At 39.5% G+C, this 18,273-nt stretch overlaps 1 protein-coding gene and 1 pseudogene across 1 annotated transcript; one reads left to right on the top strand and one right to left on the bottom strand.

Moving 5' to 3' along the window:
• Positions 1-14,090: 14,090 nt before the first annotated feature.
• Positions 14,091-14,977, bottom strand: LOC119516501 (predicted GPI-anchored protein 58). The gene is made up of 2 exons (XM_037812800.1): positions 14,599-14,977; positions 14,091-14,545 (listed from the first exon to the last, which is right to left on the bottom strand). The coding sequence occupies exons 1-2, from the start codon at positions 14,975-14,977 to the stop codon at positions 14,091-14,093; spliced, it is 834 nt and encodes a 277-aa protein (XP_037668728.1).
• The window catches only part of LOC119516831, a 29,878-nt pseudogene continuing 26,192 nt past the window's right edge, over positions 14,588-18,273 (top strand).

Genomic DNA, 18,273 nt, shown 5'->3' with positions numbered 1-18,273 from the left:
GCCCAAGCTCTAACCTCTTTATAGCTCCTCATAACCTCTGTTCTCAACTCTCAAATTTCTCTCATCACTATTGGTCCATATTAGTGAGACCATACAGCACCCTTATTGATAGTCTTCATTTCTAACTCTCTTCTCCAAACCTCTCTCTCCTGTCTTCCTATCTGCCTGTAGTGCTCCCTTTAGTATTTCTTGTAGAGCAGATATCTTGTTTACAAACTCTCTCAGTATCTGTCTGAAAATATTTTAAGCTCTCCCTCATTTTCAAAGGACAGTTTTTCCAGATATAGAATTCTTAGTTGGCAGTTTCTCTCTTTCAGTTTTTCCCTCATGGAAACTGGAAACTATTGCCTCCTCCCAAGACATGAGCCCATTCTGGTCTGGGCAAACCTGATTGGGGTAACCAAGGAAACCAGATGCCTAGACAACAGATAACTACGACCTACACTAAGAAACACAAAGCTATGGCCCAGTCAAAGGAACTAACTTACACTTCAATTGAGATACAGGAATTTAAACAACTAATGCTAAATCAATTCAAAAAGTTTAGGGCAGATACGGCAAAAGAGATGAAGCATATAATGAAAACACTGAGCATACATGAGGAAATCAAAAGTTCAAAAAAACAACTGGCAGAATCTATGGAAATGAAAGGCACAACACAAGAGATAAAAGACAAAATGGAGACATACAACAGCAGATCTCAAAAGGCAGAAGAAAACACTCAGGAACTGGAGAACAAGACACCTGAAAGCCTACACACAAAAGAACATATAGAGAAAAGAATGGAAAAATATGAGCAATGTCTTCAGGAATTGAATGACAACATGAAACATAGGAATATACACGTCATGGGTTTCCCAGAAGGAGAAGAGAAGGGAAAAGGGAAAGAAGCAATAATAGAGGAAATAATCAATGAAAGTTTCCCTTCTCTTATGAAAGACATAAAATTATGGATCCAAGAAGCACAGCATATCCCAAACAGAATAATTTGAATAGCGCTATGCCAAGACACTTAATAATCAGATTATCAAACATCAGAGATAAAGCGAGAATCCTGAAAGCAGCAAGAGAAAAATGATTCATGACATACAAAGGAAACTCGATAAGAGTATGTGCAGATTTCTCAGTAGAAACCATGGAGGCAAGAAGGAAGTGGTGTGATATATTTAAGATACTGAAAGAGAAAAACCACCAACCAAGAATCCTATATCTGGGAAAACTGTCCTTCAAATATGATGGAGACTTCAAAATATTCTCTGACAAACAGACAATGAGAGAGTTTGTGAACAAGATACCTGCTCTACAAGAAACACTAAAGGGGGCACTGCAGACAGAAAGGAAAAGACAGGAGTGAGAAGTTTGGAACACAATTTTGGGAGGTAGTAGCACAGCAATGTAAGTACAATACACAAAGATGACTGTGAGTATGGTTGAAAGAGGAATGTTAGGAGCATGTGGGACACCAGAAGGAAAGACGAAAGATAAATACGGGGACTTATAACTCAGTGAAACGTATGGTGCTCAACAACTGTGATAAAAGGTACAAATATGTTTTTACATGAGGTAGAACAAATGAATGTCAATCAACATTGTAAGGTGGTAAAAATGGGGTGGGATTGGGGGGAAAATACAATCAATGTAAACTAGAGACTATAATTAATAGAAACATTGTATTATGCTTCCTTTAATATTGCAAAGGCAATATACCAAAACTAAATGTGTACGGTGGGGGGGCAACATAAGGGAAGGGTATTGGCATTGGTGGTGATGTCTGACTGTTTATTCTAGTTTAATGGTATCTTTCCTTTCGTTGCTTCCTAGCTGTCATGTTTTGTTTTGTTTTGTTTTTCTCTCTTTTCTTTTTCTTTTTCTTTTGTCTTTCTACCTACTTTGACTCTTCCTTCTTTGTGGAAGAAATGGAGATGTTCTTGTATACATAGAGGTGATGGTGGTGAATACATAAATACATGACTATACAGAGAACCATTGATTGTTTAATTAGGACAGAATTTATGATATATGAAGAAAACCATCTTAAAAATGGGTTTATGCAGAAACCTTGAGGGCACTATATTGAGTGAAATAAGACAGATGCATAAGGACAAATATTGCAGGGTCTCACTGAACTAATTATAATATGTAAACTCATAGACATGAAATGTAAGTTACCAGGATATAGAACAAGGCTAAGAAATGGGGAGTGGTTGCTTATTATGAGAAGAATGTTAAACTAGGGTGAACTTAAATGTTTGGAAATGGACAAAGGTGATGGTAGCATGTTGTGAGAATAACTAACAGTGCTGAATGGTGTGTGAATGTGGTGGAAAGGGCAAGCTCAGAGTTACATATGTCACCAGAAGGAAAGTTTGAGGTTAACAATGGGAATGTATAAAATGATAGATCTTGTGGTGGCAATATCCATAATTAACTGTACAAATATTAGAAATCTCTCTCATGAACTAGAACAAATGTATGACACTATAACTAGAAGTTAATATTAGAGGGGCATATGGGAAAAAATATACCTATTGCAAACTATATACTACACTTAGTACTATTATAACATTCTTTCATCAACAGTAACAAATGTACTATACAAAAACTATGACTCAATAATGGAGGGGAGGTAGCTAGGTTAGGGGTATGGGAAGATTTGAGTTTCTTTTTTTTGTCTTAATTTCTTTTCCGTAGCAATGAAAATGTTCTAAAAATTTTTTAAAAGTTAATTGTGGTGGATGCACAGCTGTGTGAGGGTACCATGGGTGATTGATTGTACACTTTGGATCTTTGGATGATTGTATGGTACATGAACAAACTCAATAAAAATAAACTGTATTTGGAGCTTGGTTGAGCTACATTTCCTTGCTCCCAGCAGGGGCTGCTACTTTTTCCCACAGTGAATTTTTCCAACTCAGCCTGCCATGCCAGTGGGGGCATGGTGACAACTCCACAGTTTGGGGAGTTTTACTTACAGTTCTATTCTGCATCCTCAGCCATTCCACACATTCCAGACATGTATGATATGTATTTGGTCATGGATGCTCCCTCATCAGTTGTTCCAGGCTATTTTCTAGTTATGCCTGGATATTTACTAGTTACTCTAGGCTCTAGGGGACTAACTAAATTCCACACTTCCCTATGCTGCCATCTTGCCCTGCCTCAAACCTTTCATTGACTTTCTAAATGCTGTTCTTTTTCAAATTGTGGAAACAGATATGTAAAACAAACTTTGCCATCTCAACCACTCCCAAGCATACATTTCAGTGGAAATAATCATATTCACAATTTGTGCTACCCTCACCACCACCCATAACCAGAATTTTCCCATCATCCCAAACATAAGTCATACACACTTTATGCATTATCCTCCCATTCCTCTCCTATCTGCACCCCAGGTAATCTGTACTCTGCATTCTATCCCTTTGAGTTTGTATATTCTACCTATTTTTTATAAGTTAATTCACATCTCACTTGTTTTCTTCATGTCTGACTTATTGCATTCAATATGATGTCTTCAAAGTTCATCAAAGTTAGTGGATTACATCAGAACTCCTTTCCTTTTTTAAGGCTGAATAATATTCCATTATATACCTTTAGCTTATCAGTTATCCTACTCATGAACATTAGGATGCTTCCAATTTTTTGGCTATTGTCTTCATAATACTGCTATAAACACTGGTGTTCACATGTCTGAGTCCCTGCTTTTAATTCTACACACCTAGAAGTGGGATTGCCAGGTTATATGGTAGTTTTGTGTTTAACTTTTTGAGGAACTACTAAACTGAGAGGGCACTTTATAGCCCTAAATACCTACACATAAAAAGGAATAAAGAGGTAAAATCAAAGACCTAACTGAACATCTGGAGAAACTAGAGAAAGAACAGCAAACTAATCCCAACACAAGCAGAAGGAAAGAAATAAGAAAGATTAGAGTGCAAATGAATGAAATAGAGATTAAAAAAAATTAGAATTAATAAAACCAAAAGTTGGTTTGAGAAGATTAATAAAATTGACAAAGTGTTAGCTAGACTGACAAAGACAAAAAGAGAGAAGATGCAAATAAATAATCAGAAATGTGTGGGGGGTTATTGCCATGGACCCCAATGAACTAAAAATGATCATAAGAGGATACTATGAACAACTCTGTACACCAACATACTAGTCAACCTAGATTAAATGTATAATTTCCTAGAAACCATGAACAGCCTACCCTGACTCAAAAAGAAATAGAAGACCTCAACAAACCAGTCACAAGTAAGGGATTGAATCAGTCATCAGAAACCTCACAACAGAGAAAAACCCAGGACCAGGTGAACTTCACAGGTGAACTTTACCAATTGTTCCAAGAAGAATTAATACCATTCCTACTCAGACTCTTCCAAACGTTTGAAGAAGAGGAAACACTACCTAACTCATTCTATGAAGCCAATATCATTGTAATACCAAAGTCAGAAAAAGATACAAGAAAACTACAGACTAATCTCTCTAATGAATATAGAGACAAAAATCCTCAAGAAAATACTTGCATATTGAATCCAACAGTGCCTTTAAAAAATTGTATGCCATGACCAAGTGGGTTTTATTCCAGGTAGGTAAGAGTGTTTCAACACAAGAAAATCAATTAACGTAATACACCACATAAACAAATTGAAAGGGGAAAATCACATGAGCATCTCGATGCAGGAAAGGCATTTACTAAAATCCAGCATAATTTATTGATAAAAATGCTTTGAAAGATAAAAATAGAAGGAAACTTCCTCAACATGATAACGAGCATATATGAAAAACCCTCAACTAGCATTGTACTCAACAGCGAATGACTGAGAGCTTTCCATCCAAGATCAGGAACAAGACAATGATGCCCGTTGTCACCACTATTCTTCAACATTGTGCTAGATACTCTCACTAGAGCATAGGCAAGAAAAAGAAATAAAAGACATCCAAAACAGAAAGGAAGAAGTAAAACTACTGGCAGATGATACACCAGTTTTTAATCCATTCATCTATTGATGGAAATTTGGGTTATTTTTAACTTTTGGCTATTACTCAATATGGATAATGATGCTATGAACACTTGTCAAAATTTTGTATGGGCAAATGTTTTCATTTCTCTTAAGCAATATACCCAGGAATGGACTTTCTGGATCAAATAGTTATTTACTCAGTCATTAGAAAAACTGGCAGGAGGGATCCAAAATGGCAGAATAGGAGAGACAGAGCAAAATTCTCCTCCATGAAAAACACTAGATCAAAGACAGAAAGTGCTCCAGAGTAGTGGTTCCTGGGGTCCACTGGCTGGGCTGGGACTTCTACATCTGTAGTGACTGTGCACTTAGAGAAATCAAGAGACTGTGTTCAGAGACATGGGAGTGTTTGATCTGGAGAGCTGCTGGGGAAACAGCAGCTGGAGTCATGCTGCACTGGGGAGAAACCGAGATTCTGTGTTCAGAGGCTGGTTAGAGTAAGACCCAGAAAGCGACTGGGGAGCCGGAAGCAGGAGCCACAGTCTTAGCATGGTGGGGAGTGCCTTCCACATCCTAGGCACCCACCTCAGTATCTGGTATGGGATGTAGTCCTTTGTACACCTGCAGCTAAGTGCCCCTGAGCCAAGGACGAGCCGCTGTAGCAGTTAATTGTGGAAGTGGGTGGTTTCCATTGCCCATGGAGCCATCTTTGCAGTGGGCTGGGAGACACCCCTTTGCAGAGCCATGACTGAGAGCTTCCTCAGCGGAATTCAGGATTTGGCTGGCTTGTGATGGTGCACACTTCTCCTCTGCAGAAGCCTGTGGGGTGCACAGCCTAAAGGGAGGTGTGCTGCAAGGAAGTGCCAGGAGCCCTACACCAATCCCAGGGACTTGTGGGCCCACAGCAGAGAGGGTCTGTGTTGAATCTGAGCTGAAGGGTTAGACACATGCTGCAGCCCCAGAGTATTCCAGCCACAGCCCCAGGAATGGCAGAGAGTACTGGGTCTTAAAGTCATCTTCTATGCCAAACCCACAGTGCTGGCAGTCCCACTGCACACGGAAAATTGGTGCACTGATTGGACATCCACAGGGTTTGGACACAACACTTGCTGCGTAAAAGAACTTGGGGAGAAATGGATTGAGGGTAAGAGGTGGCTTGGGAGTGACATCTGGTAGGTCAGGGAAAGTGCACTGCACAAAGCTATAGCTGTGTCAAATTATAGATAATGGTTTAAATAAGTCTGCATATCCTAAAAGAACCCTATCAAGGTAAGCAAATGCCAAGAGGCCAAAAACAACAGAAAATTATAAAACATGTTAAGAAACCAGAAGATATGGATAACGCAAACACCCAAACTAAAAAAGCAGAGGAGACACAGGACTTGGAGCAATTAATCAAAGAAGTGCTAACAAACACCAATAGCATGGCTCAGGATATAAAGGACATCAAGAAGAACCTAGAAAAGCATAAAGAAGAATTTGCAAGAGTAAATAAAAAAATAGAGGATCTTATTAAAATGATTCTTGAAACACATAGCACCAGAATAGAGGAAGGAGAAAAATGAATACACGAACTTGAAGAAAGTGTGTTGGAAAGTGAAAGCACAAAAGAACAAATGGTGAAAAACATATAAAAAATTTTTGAAATGGATCTCAGGGATATGATGGACAACATGAAGCATGCAAATATAAGAATCAGTGGTGTTCCAGAAGGGGAAGAGAAGGGTAAAAGACTAGAAAGAGTATTCAAAGACGCTATTGGGGAAAACTTCCCAACCCTTCTAAATGACATAAATATGCAAATCGTAGATGCCCAATGAACTCCAAACAGAATAAATCCAAATAAACCCACTCTGAGACATATTCTCATTGTCAAATGCTGAAGAGAAGGAGCAAGTTCTGAAAGCAGCAAGAGAGAAGCAATTTACCACATACAAGGGAAACAACATAAGACTAAGTAGTGACAACTCAGTGGCCACCATGGAGGTGAGAAGGCAGTGGTATAACATATTTAAAATTCTAAAAGAGAAAAATTGCCAACCAAGAATTTATTCAGCAAAGCTCTCCTTTGAATTTGAGAGAGAGCTTAAAATCTTCACAGAAAAACAAATGCTGAGAGAATTTGCCAACAAGAGACTTGCTGTACCAGAAAAACTAAAGGGAGCCCTACTGGCTGAGGAAAAAAGAAAGGAGGGAATGGTCTGGAGAAGCACACAGAACTAAAGAGTTTTAATAAGGTTACATTAAAGGAAGTAAAGAGAGAGAGGGAAAAATATATCTGACAAATAAAAACCAAAGGATATGATGGCTGATTCAAGAGGTGCCTTCACAGTAATAAAACTGAGTGTGAATTGCTAAACTCCCCAATTAAAAGATGTAAATTGGCAGAATGGATTAAAAAGTATGAACCATCAATATGTTGCTTACAAGAGACTTATCTTAGACCCAGAGACACAAAGAAACTGAAAGTAAAGGAAAGGAAACAGTATTTCATGCAAACTAAAGCCAAAAGAAAGCAGTCATAGCAATATTAATCTCAGCAAAAGTAGACTTGAAATGCAAGGATGTCATATGAGACAAACAAGGACACTATATACTAATAAAAGGGACAATTCATCAAGAAATACCAATCATAAATGTCTGTGCACCCAATCAAGTTGCCTCAAATTACATGAAACGAACATTGGCAAAACTGAAGGAAGCGATAGATGTTTCCACAATAATTGTGGGAGACTTCAATACATCCCTCTCTCCTATAGAGAGATCAACCACACAGTGGACTAATAAGGAAATTGAAAACCTAAACAATGTGATAAATGAATTAGACTTAACAGACATATATAGAACATTACATCCCAAATCACTAGGGTACACATTCTTCTCTAGTGCCCATGGAAAGTTCTCCAGAATTGATCATATGCTGGGCCATAAAACAAGACTCAATAAATTTAAAAAGATTGAAATTTTTCAAAGCACATTCTCTGATCACAATGGAATACAACTAGAAGTCAATAAAAACAAAAGATTTAGAACATTCACAAATATCTGTAGGTTAAACAGCACACTCCTAAACAATCAGTGGTTTAAAGAACAAATAGTAAGAGTAATTGCTAAATATCTAGAGACAAATGAAAAGGAGAGCACAACATACAAAAACTTATAGGATGCAGCAAAGGTGGTATTGAGGGGAAATTTAAAGCTCTAAATGCACATATTAAAAAGGAAGAAAGAGCTAAAACCAAAGAACTAATGAGACAACTGAAGAAGCTAGAAAAATGAACAGCAAACTAAGTAGCAGAAAAGAAATAACAAGTATTAAGCAGAAATAAATGACATATAGAACAAAAGAATAATAGAATAAAAAAATCAAAAGTTGATTCTTTGAGAAAATCAACAACATTGACAAGCTCTTAGCTAGACTGACCAAATAAAAAAGAGAGAAGACCCAAATAAACAAAATAATAAATGAGAGAGGGGACAGTATTGCAGATACCAAAGAAATTACAAAAAAATAATGCAGATACTATGAACAACTGTACATCAACAATCTAGATAATGTAGAGGAAATGGACAATTTCCTGGAAACACATGAACAACTTAGACTGTCAGGAAAAGAAATAGAAGACCTCAACAAACCAATCACAAGCAAAGAGATCCAGTCTGTCATCAAAAAGCATCCCACAAATAAATGCCCAGGCCAGATGACATCACAGGGGAATTCCATCCATTTTTTCAAAAAGAACGGACACCAATCTTAACTAAACTCTTTGAAACCATTGACGAAAATGGAACACCATCAAACTCATTTTATGAAGCTAACATCCCTCTGTTCCCAAAACGTTTCTTGTAGAAAGGAAAACTACAGGCCAATTTCCCTCATGAATATAGATGCAAAAATTCTCAATACTTGCAAACTGAATCCAAAGACACATTTAAAAAAATTCATATGCCGTGACCAAGTGGGGTTCATTCCAGGTATGCAAGGATGGTTCAACATAAGAAAATCAATCAATGTAATACAACGCATTAACAAATAAAGAGGGAAAAATCAAATGATCATCTCAATAGTTGCTGTAAAAGCATTCGACAAAATCCAGTATCCTTTTTTGATAAAAACATGTCCAAAGGTAGGAATTGAAGGAAACTTCCTCAATATGACAATGGGCATATATGAAAAACCCACAGCCAACATAGTACTCAATGGCGAGAGACTGAAAGCCTTCCCTCGAAGATCAGGAATGAGACAAGGATGCCTGCCGTCACCACTGTTATTCAACATAATACTAGAGGTGCTAGCCAGAGCAATCCAGCAAGGCAAAGAAATAAAAGGCATCCAAATTGGATAGGAAAAAGTAAAACTGTCATTATTTTCAGATGATATGATCTTATGTTTGGAAAACCCTGAGAAATTGATGACAGCTACTAGAGCTAATAGTACTAAGTGACTGGATACAAAATTAATGCACATAAGTTCCTATGCACTAGAAATGACCTAATTGAAGAGACACACAAGAAAAAGATACCATTTTCAATAGCAACTAAAAAAACCTAGGTACCTAGCAATAAACTTAACCAAGGATGTAAAAGATCTATACATAGGAAATTGCGTAATTTTACTAAAAGAAATACAAGGGGCCCTAAAAAGATGGAAAATATTCTGTGTTATGGATAGGGAGGCTAAATGTCATTAAGATGTCAATTCTACCCTAACTCATCTACAGATTCAGTGCAATTCCAATCAAAATTCCAACAACCTGCTTTGCAGAACTTGGAAAAGCTAGTTATCAAATTTATTTGGAAGGGAAAGGTGCCTTGAATTGCTAAAAACATTCTAAAGAAGGAAAACAAAATGGTAGAACTTCCACTTCCTGACTTTCAAGCTTAATGTAAAGCCACAGTAGTCAAAACGGCATGGTAGTGGCACAAAGGTAGACATATTGATCAGTGGAATTGAATTGAGAATTTGGAGATAGACAACCAGATCTACAGTTGACTGATCTTTGATAAGGTCCCCAAATCCACTGAACTGGGACATAACAGTATTTTCATCAAATTGGGCTGGGAGAGCTGGATATCCATATCCAAAAGAATGAAAGAGGACCCCTACCTCACACACTAGACAAAAATTAAGTCAAATTGGATTAAAGACCTGAATATAAGAGACAGTACCATAAAACTCCTAGAAGATAATGTAGGGAAACATCTTCAATACCTTGTATTAGGAGGTTGCTTCTTTGACCTTACACCCAAAGCATAAGCAACAAAAGAAAAAATAAGATAAATGGGAACTTCTCAAAATTAAAAGCTTCTGTACCTCAAAGCTTCACAAAGGTGAAGAGGCAGCCAACTCAATAGGAAAAAGTATTTGGAAACCATGTATGTGACAAAAGACTGATATCTTGCCTATATAAAGAAATCCTACAACTTAACAATAATTGTACAGACAGCCCGATTATAAAATGGGCAGAAGATATGCAAAGACATTTCTCTGAAGAGGAAATACAAATAGTTAAAGAACACATGAAAAAATGTTCATCTTCACTACCTATTAGAAAGATGGAAATTAAGACTACAGTGAGATATCATCTCACACCAAATAGAATGGCTGCTTTTAAACAAACAGGAAACTACAAATGCTGGAGAGGATGTGGAGAAATTGGAACTCTTATTCATTGTTGGTGGGACTGTATAATGCTACAGCCAGTCTGGAGGACAGTTGGCGATTCCTTAGAAAGCTAGATATCGAGTTACCCTTCGATCCACCAATTTCACTTCTCATTATATACCTAGAAAATCTGAAAGCAGTGACTCGAAAAGATATTTGCACACTGATGTTCTTAATGGCATTATTCACAATTGCCAAGAAATGGAAACAATCCAAATGTCTTTCAACAGATGATTGGATAAACAAAAGGTGATATATACACATGATGAAATACTATGCGGCAGTAGGAAGGAACAAGGTTGTGAAACATGACAACATGGATGAACCTTGAAGTCATAATGCTGAGTGAAATAGGCCAACACAAAAAGAGAGATATTGTATGTTACCACTAATGTGAACTCTGTGAAAAACGTAAAATAAATGTTTAATATTGTAGAATGTAAGGGACCTAGAGATAGCAACTAGCTAAGGGGAAATGATAATCTAATAAGAATAAACTATTGAGGGTAATCTAAATGTTACGGGAATGCTCAGGAATGATTATGGTTTGTAAATTTTCTTAGGTATGGTAGAAACATGTTGGATGCAATGTACTTATTTTAGGTTGTTTTTCTTATTCCTTTGTTTTGTTATGGTTTGTTCATTTTCTTGGGGGTATGGTGGGGATATATTGGAAGCAATGCAGTTATTTTAGGTTATTTTTGTCCTTATTCCTTTGTTTCATTTGAATTGTTTTTTTTTTTAATTTTTTGATAAAGGGGGAAAAAAAACCTGGCTGACAGTTTTCCATAGTGTCCATGTCACATTATTTTCCAGCAACAGTGTATAAGTGTTACAATTTCTCCACATCATTGACAACTTTTTTTTTCCTTTTTCCATCATATTTTTTATTGTGGACTATAACATATATACATAGAAGTGATAACTTTCCAAGTGCAATTTAACAAGTAGTTAGCAAATTTCAAAGAATGTTATGGGTTACAGTTCCACAGTTTCAGTTGTTTCTTTACTGTGAAATATAACATATATGCAAAAAAGTAATAATCTTCAAAATACAAGCAGTTACATAGGAAATTTCCAAAAATGTGTTACTGTACCATAGTTTCAGATATTTCCTTCTTGTGAAATATAACATATTTACAAAAAGGTTCTAACTTTTAAGTTACAATTTAGCAAGTAGCTATAGAGTAAATTTCAAGGAATACTATTGGTTACAGTTCTACCATTTCAATTTTTTCCTTCTAGCTATTGTAGTACCCTGCCAACTAAGAAAAATAAAATTAGATAGAGTCTTTATTCATAACCCTTTGTTAAATCCATCTTTGTTTGTTGCTACCCCTTCCTGTAACCACTTTCTCATCTTCCAGGATGTCTAGGCAGTGACCACCCTAACTTGTTCCTGTTGAAAAGGGGTGTTGACATTATGGGAAAAGCAGACACATCTGGTTGACATTCTTGACAACTCTTTTTTTATTATCTTTGTTTTACTGAAGCTATCCTAGTGGGGTGTTTTTGTTTGTGTGTTTGTTTGTTTGTTTGGCTGAAAACAACATATTTGTTTTCTCACAGTTTCTGTGGGTCTGGAATTTGGGTGGGGCTTAGCTAGATGTTTAGTGGGTTTTCCAGGCTGCAATCTCATCTGAAGCTCAACTGGGGAAGGTGCTGCTTCTAAGGTTGCACATGTGGCTGTTGACAGAACTGAGTTCCTCACAGCTGTTGGACTGAGTGATTTAGCTCCTCACTGGCAGTTGGCTGGAGACCACCTTCCCCTCCTCACCCTGTGGGCTTCTCCTATGTGGCATCTTGCTCTATCAAAATGCCTCAGCTGAGATGGCTAAATGGAGTCCAGAAAATGGGAAGTCACATCCTTTTGTAATATCCCCTTGAAAGTGATGTCCTGTCACTTTTGCCCTATTCTTTGCATTAGAGGCAAAACACTACTGGGTTTGGCCCACACTCAGTGGGAGGGGATGGCCTAAGGGTGTGAAGATCAGTAGGTGGGAATCACCAGAGGGCATCTTTGAAATATGCCTACCACCCAGTTGGCATTAGTCTAGATGTTGATCCTCTTCTTATAATAAAGAGATTAGATCTTCTTATAACAAAGAGCTTCCTCAGTCCATTTATCCTGGAGATGAAAGGAAATAAGGGATTTCAATTTTCAGTCCCAATCTGATTTCCACTGATGAGAAGCAGGTTATTTATGTAACGCTCCAACAGGCTCTGCTGGTGAGGTCTTTGCTGAAAAAATAAAAATGCTATCAGGCATATCCTTCCCCAGGATACGCCACTTGCAGCTATAATGAAAATTGGCCATGGCATGAAACCTTTCCCTGCTCTGCAAATGCTGCAGAGACCCTTTAGTGGTTGGGGCTCTTCTGCCCCACTGCTGCTAATCCTGATGCCATGCAGTTCCCCCTAGACCCTGAACCAATGGGACCCTCAGGGGCTCATGACCACAAAAAGCAGCAACTTGCACCATTTGAGCTGCTTAAGCTTTCAGTCAGCCTCCTACATGAAACTAGGAGGTGTCCTGCAATGGGGCTGGTTTCCTGGCCATACATTCCGCTTCTTCAGTAACTTTTCCTGTCCTTTCTCTCACTTAGGTGCTGCTTTACTAATGTAAAGGATTCATTCCTTTTTTTCTTCTTTCAGAGTCTGGTCTGGAAAGCTATTTACTGGATGATACTAACTACGTAATATTCTAGGAAAGGCAAAACTATAGAGACAGTAAAAAATCAGTGGTTATCAGGGGTGTAGGTAGAGGGAGGGAGGGATGAGAAGGTGGAGCATGGGAAATTTTTAGGGCAGGAAAACTATTTTGTATGATACTGTAATGGTGGCTACAAAGTGACCTGATGCCCAAACCCATAGAACTGGACACCCCAATGTAAAGGATGGACTTTGGTTAATAATTAAAAAGTTTATTTTGAAATATAATAGAAAAAGATGCCTAAAACCAGTGTTCAGTAGAGTGAATAACTGCAGAGCCCACACAGCCAAGAAACAGGGCAGTGCTCCTGCACTTAGCCTTCCTGTCACTCCTCAGGGACCTGGAATTCTAATGGGAATCACTTGCTTGAGTTCTTTTATAGGTTTATTTTTCCCTAAATCTGAGTTTATTTTGTTGTTGAAATGGAATCTAAACGTCCGCCCTGGGTGTCTTGCGTATGTGGCTCCACGTCATGCCTGTAGAGATCATTTCATTACGGCGTTGCTTGTAAGGATCATTTGAGGGGCGCCTGCTGTTTCAGGGTGGCGCTGCTCTGAGTCTCCTTACCCCTGGGTCCTGGGGCCTGTGTGCGACTTTCCAGGGGACTGGACTTGCTGGAGGGTGGGATGGGCAGAGCTTCAACCACAGCACATAGGGCCAAACTGCTTTCTGAGGTGGTTGAACCTCAACTCCCACTGTCCCCAAGACGGCTGAACACACAGCCTGCTCTAGTGCGCAGGGGTCATTCTCAAGGAGAGGCCGTCTTATTCTTTTTTTTCCATTTCTGATCATCTTCCACGAACTCTTGACCGTGCAAAATCAGCAGCCAGAAGATAATCCGGACTTTCAACAGTCTCCTACCGCCATCAGGCTCCGCGGCGAGCTCGCGCCCGAAGCCTGGGGGAGCGCTCGGTGGGCGGTGGGGGCCGCGCGCGGTGACGTCAGAGCGCTGGGGGCGGGTGCGCGCGGTGACGTCAGAGCGCTGGGGGCGGGTGTGCGCGATGACGTCAGAGTGCCGGGGGCGGGTGCGCGCGGTGACGTCAGAGCGCTGGGGGCGGGTGCGCGCGGTGACGTCAGAGCGCCGGGGGCGCGTGCGCGCGATGACGTCAGAGTGCCGGGGGCGGGTGCGCGCGGTGACGTCAGAGCGCTGGGGGCGGGTGCGCGCGATGACGTCAGAGTGCTGGGGGCCGCGGGGCTGCTCTGCTGTGTCGCAGAGGTGTAGCCCAAGCACCAGCGGAAGCGGCCGCGAGCGGTGCCCGTGGGTGAGGGCAGCCTGTGAGCGGGACGGAGAGGCGACCCCGGCCGGCGCTGGCGGTCCAAAGCGGGGTCGGCGGCGGGGGCGGCATGCGGCCTAGTCACGCAGGTGAGCGCCGGGTGCCCTTCGCGGACACGGCCGGGCTGGGGGCGCGGCGGGGCCCCGGGCGGCCCGCACACCCGCATTGCGTAGGGGGTGGGCGCCCGCGGGGACGCCATGGCCGCGGCGGGGTCGGGGGTCTGGCGCGGGTCCGGCCTGCGGGGCCTCCTCGGCCTCCCTCGCCCCCGCGGCCCGCGCGCCCCCCTTCGCGTTATGGTTTTGATTTGCATTTCCTTGTTGATTTGTAATGCTGGGCGTGTTTTTATATCCTTGGGAGCCATTGTTAGTCTCTCTTTGAGAAATGTCTGTTCAGTTTCTTCGCCAGTTTGTTGATTGTTTATATATTCTAGGTTCAACTCCTTGAACAGATGTATGACTTGCATATGTTTTGTCCCATTCTGTGGCTTGTGTTTTCACTGTATCGATAGCGTCTTCACAGCACAAAATTTAAATTTTTGGTTGACGTATTTTTCTGTTTTTTTTCTTTTCTTGCTCATACTTTTGGTGTCATATCAGATAATCCTTTTCTAAACTCGAGGCAGTAAAGGTTTACTCCTGTGGTTTCTTCTAAGAGTTTTATAGTTTTAGTCTCATCTTTAAGTCTTTGATTCATTTTGAGTTTTTCTCTCTATATGATGTGAAGTATGGATCCAGTTACATTCTTCTGGGTGTGGCTCTATTGTTGTTCGAGCACTATTTGTTGAGTAGATTATTACTTCCACATTAAAAGGTTTTGGTTTCCTTGTCAAACACAGTTGAACATAAATGTGAGAGTTTATTTTTTACTTTCAGTTCTATTCTGTTTTTTCTATTCATTGCTGTTCTAGTTTGCTAATGCTGCTGGAATGCAAAACACCAGAAATGGACTGGCTTTTATAAGAGGGGTTTATTTGGTTACAAAATTACAGTCTTAAGGCCATAAAGTGTCCATACTAAGGCATCAGCCATTGGGTACCTTCACTGGAGGATGGCCAGTGGCATCCGGAAAACCTCTGTTAGCTGGGAAGGCATGTGGCTGGCGTCTGCTCCAAGCTCTGGTTTCAAAATGGCTTTCTCCCAGGATGTTCCTCTCTAGGCCGCAGCTCCTGTTCAGAATGTCACTCTCGGCTGCTCTTGGGGCATTTGTCCTCTCTTAGCTTCTCGGGGGCAAGAGTCTGCTTCCAAAGGCCATCTTCAAACAGTCGTCTCTCAGCTCCTGGGCGTTCTTCAGAGTGTCCCTCTTGGCTGTAGCAAGCTCGCTCCTTCTGTCTGAGCTTATATAGTGCACTAGTGAACTAATCAAGGCCCACACTGAATGGGTGGGGCTTCACCTCCATGGAAATTTATCCATTTAGAGTTATCACCTACAGTTGGGTGGGGCGCATTTCCATGGAAACAGTCAAGGAATCGTAATCCAATCAACACTAATATGTCTGCCCACACAAGACTGCATCAAAGATAATGGCACTTTGGGGGACAGAATACATCCAGACTTGCACAATTGCATTATCCTATTTCAATTGTTTTGGTATTCATTTTTTGTATTGTTTTAATCTTTCTCATTTTGCAAACTTTCCAGTTCACTGACAACGTTTTATCTTTTATGTCATCAAGCAGAATAGGTACAGGTGTTTTACAGTCTCTAATACATCTAACATCTAGAGTTCCTAAAGTCTTGATTCTGTTGATTCTCTTTCGTATTGCCTTACTTCCTTGTTTACCTGGTCAGTTTTTATTGTAGCTGAAACTGGATCAAAGGCCAACTAGAAAACTAAATATAGAAGGAATCATCCTAAACATGGTACAGGGCATATGGGAAAACCGTGCAGCTCACATCAAACCCAATATTGAAAGACTGGAAGCTTTCCCTCTAAAATAAGGAAAGATACAAGGATACCCATGGCACCACTGTTTTCAGCATTTTTCTGGAAGCTCTAGTTAGAGGAATTAGGCAATAGAAGGAAATAAAAGGCATCCAAATTGGAAAGGAAGAAGTTTCCATATTTATAGAACATGATCCTATGTACGGAAAATCCGCAAAATCCTTAACCAATTTACTAAAACTAATAAACAGATTCAGCAAAGTGATGGGCTACAAGATCACCAAGCAAAACTCAGTAGTGTTTTTATACACTGGTAATGAGTAATCTAATGAGGAAATCATGAGAAAAATTCCGTTTTATAATTGCAACTAAAAGAATAAATATCTAGAAATAAATTTAGCCAATGATGTAAAGGTCATATACATGCAAAACTACAAAACCGTGCTACAAGCAATCAGAGAAGATCTGAATAAATGGAAGGGCATTCCATGCTCATGGATGGGCAGACTAAATATTGTTAAGATGTTAGTTCTACCCCAAATTATTTACAGATTCAACACAATCCTAATCAAGATTGTAACAGTCCTCTTTGCAGAGGTGGAAAAGCCAATCACCAAATTTATTTGGAAAGCTAAGGGGCCCAAAATAGCCAAAACCTTCTTGAAAAAGAATTATTTAAAAGGACTCATACTTTCTGACTTTAAAACATATTACAAAGCTACAGTGGTCAAAACAGCGTGGTTCTGCACAAGAAGAGTTATATAGACCAATGGAATTGCATTGAGATTCTAGAAATAAAACCTCATGAGCTTCTGTTGCCAGTTGATGTTTGAAAAGGCCACCAATTCCTTTCAGTTTGTGAAGAATAGTCTCACTAACACATGGTGCTGGGAGAATTGGATATCCATGTGCCGGAGAATGAAGGGGGACCCCTATCTCATACCATATATAAAAATTAACTCAAAATGGATCAAAGACATAATATAAGAAGCAGGACTGTAAAACTGCTAGAAGAAAATTTAGGGAAGGATCTTCAGGATTTTGTGTTATGCAGTGATTTCTTAGACTTTACACCCAAAGCACAAGCCACAAAAGAGAAAAATAGATAATGGGATCTCATCAAAATTAAAAAGGTTTTGTGCTTTGAAGTACTTTATCATGAAAGTGAAAAGACTACTTACTCAATGGGAGAAAATGTTTAGAAACTGCATATCCAATAAGGGTTTAATATCCAGGATATAATAGAGAAATCTTACAACTAAACAATAAAAGAGGGTTGTTTAAAAAATGGGCACAATACTTGCATATACATTTTTCCAAAGAGTATATACAAATGGACAAAAAGCACCTGAAAATATTCTCGACATCACTAGCTGTTAGGGAAATGCAAATCGAAGCCACATCAAGATACAACTTCTCCCTACAATGACTTCTATTAAAAAAAAAAAAAAAAGAAAATTACAAGTGTTGAAGTGGAAGTGGAAAAATAGAACCACTCATTTTTGTTGGTTGGAATGTAAAATGGTGCAGATGCTATGGAAGACAGGTTCCTCATAAAGATGTAAAATTACCATATGATGCAGCAATCCCACTTCTAGGCGTATACCCCGAAGACTTGAAAGCATGGACTCAGATATTTCTACACCAATGTTCATGGTGTGGTGTCATTATTCAAAATTGCCAAAAGGTGGATGCAACCCAAGTATTGTCAACTGATGAATGGATAAACAAAATATGGTATCTACATGCAATGATATATTATTCACCCATAAAAT

The sequence above is a fragment of the Choloepus didactylus genome, chromosome 20, assembly GCF_015220235.1.
Source record: "Choloepus didactylus isolate mChoDid1 chromosome 20, mChoDid1.pri, whole genome shotgun sequence".
Taxonomy (NCBI): domain Eukaryota; kingdom Metazoa; phylum Chordata; class Mammalia; order Pilosa; family Megalonychidae; genus Choloepus; species Choloepus didactylus.
The sequence above is the reverse complement of the archived record's forward strand: the minus strand, read 5'-3'. Positions and strand labels throughout refer to the sequence as shown.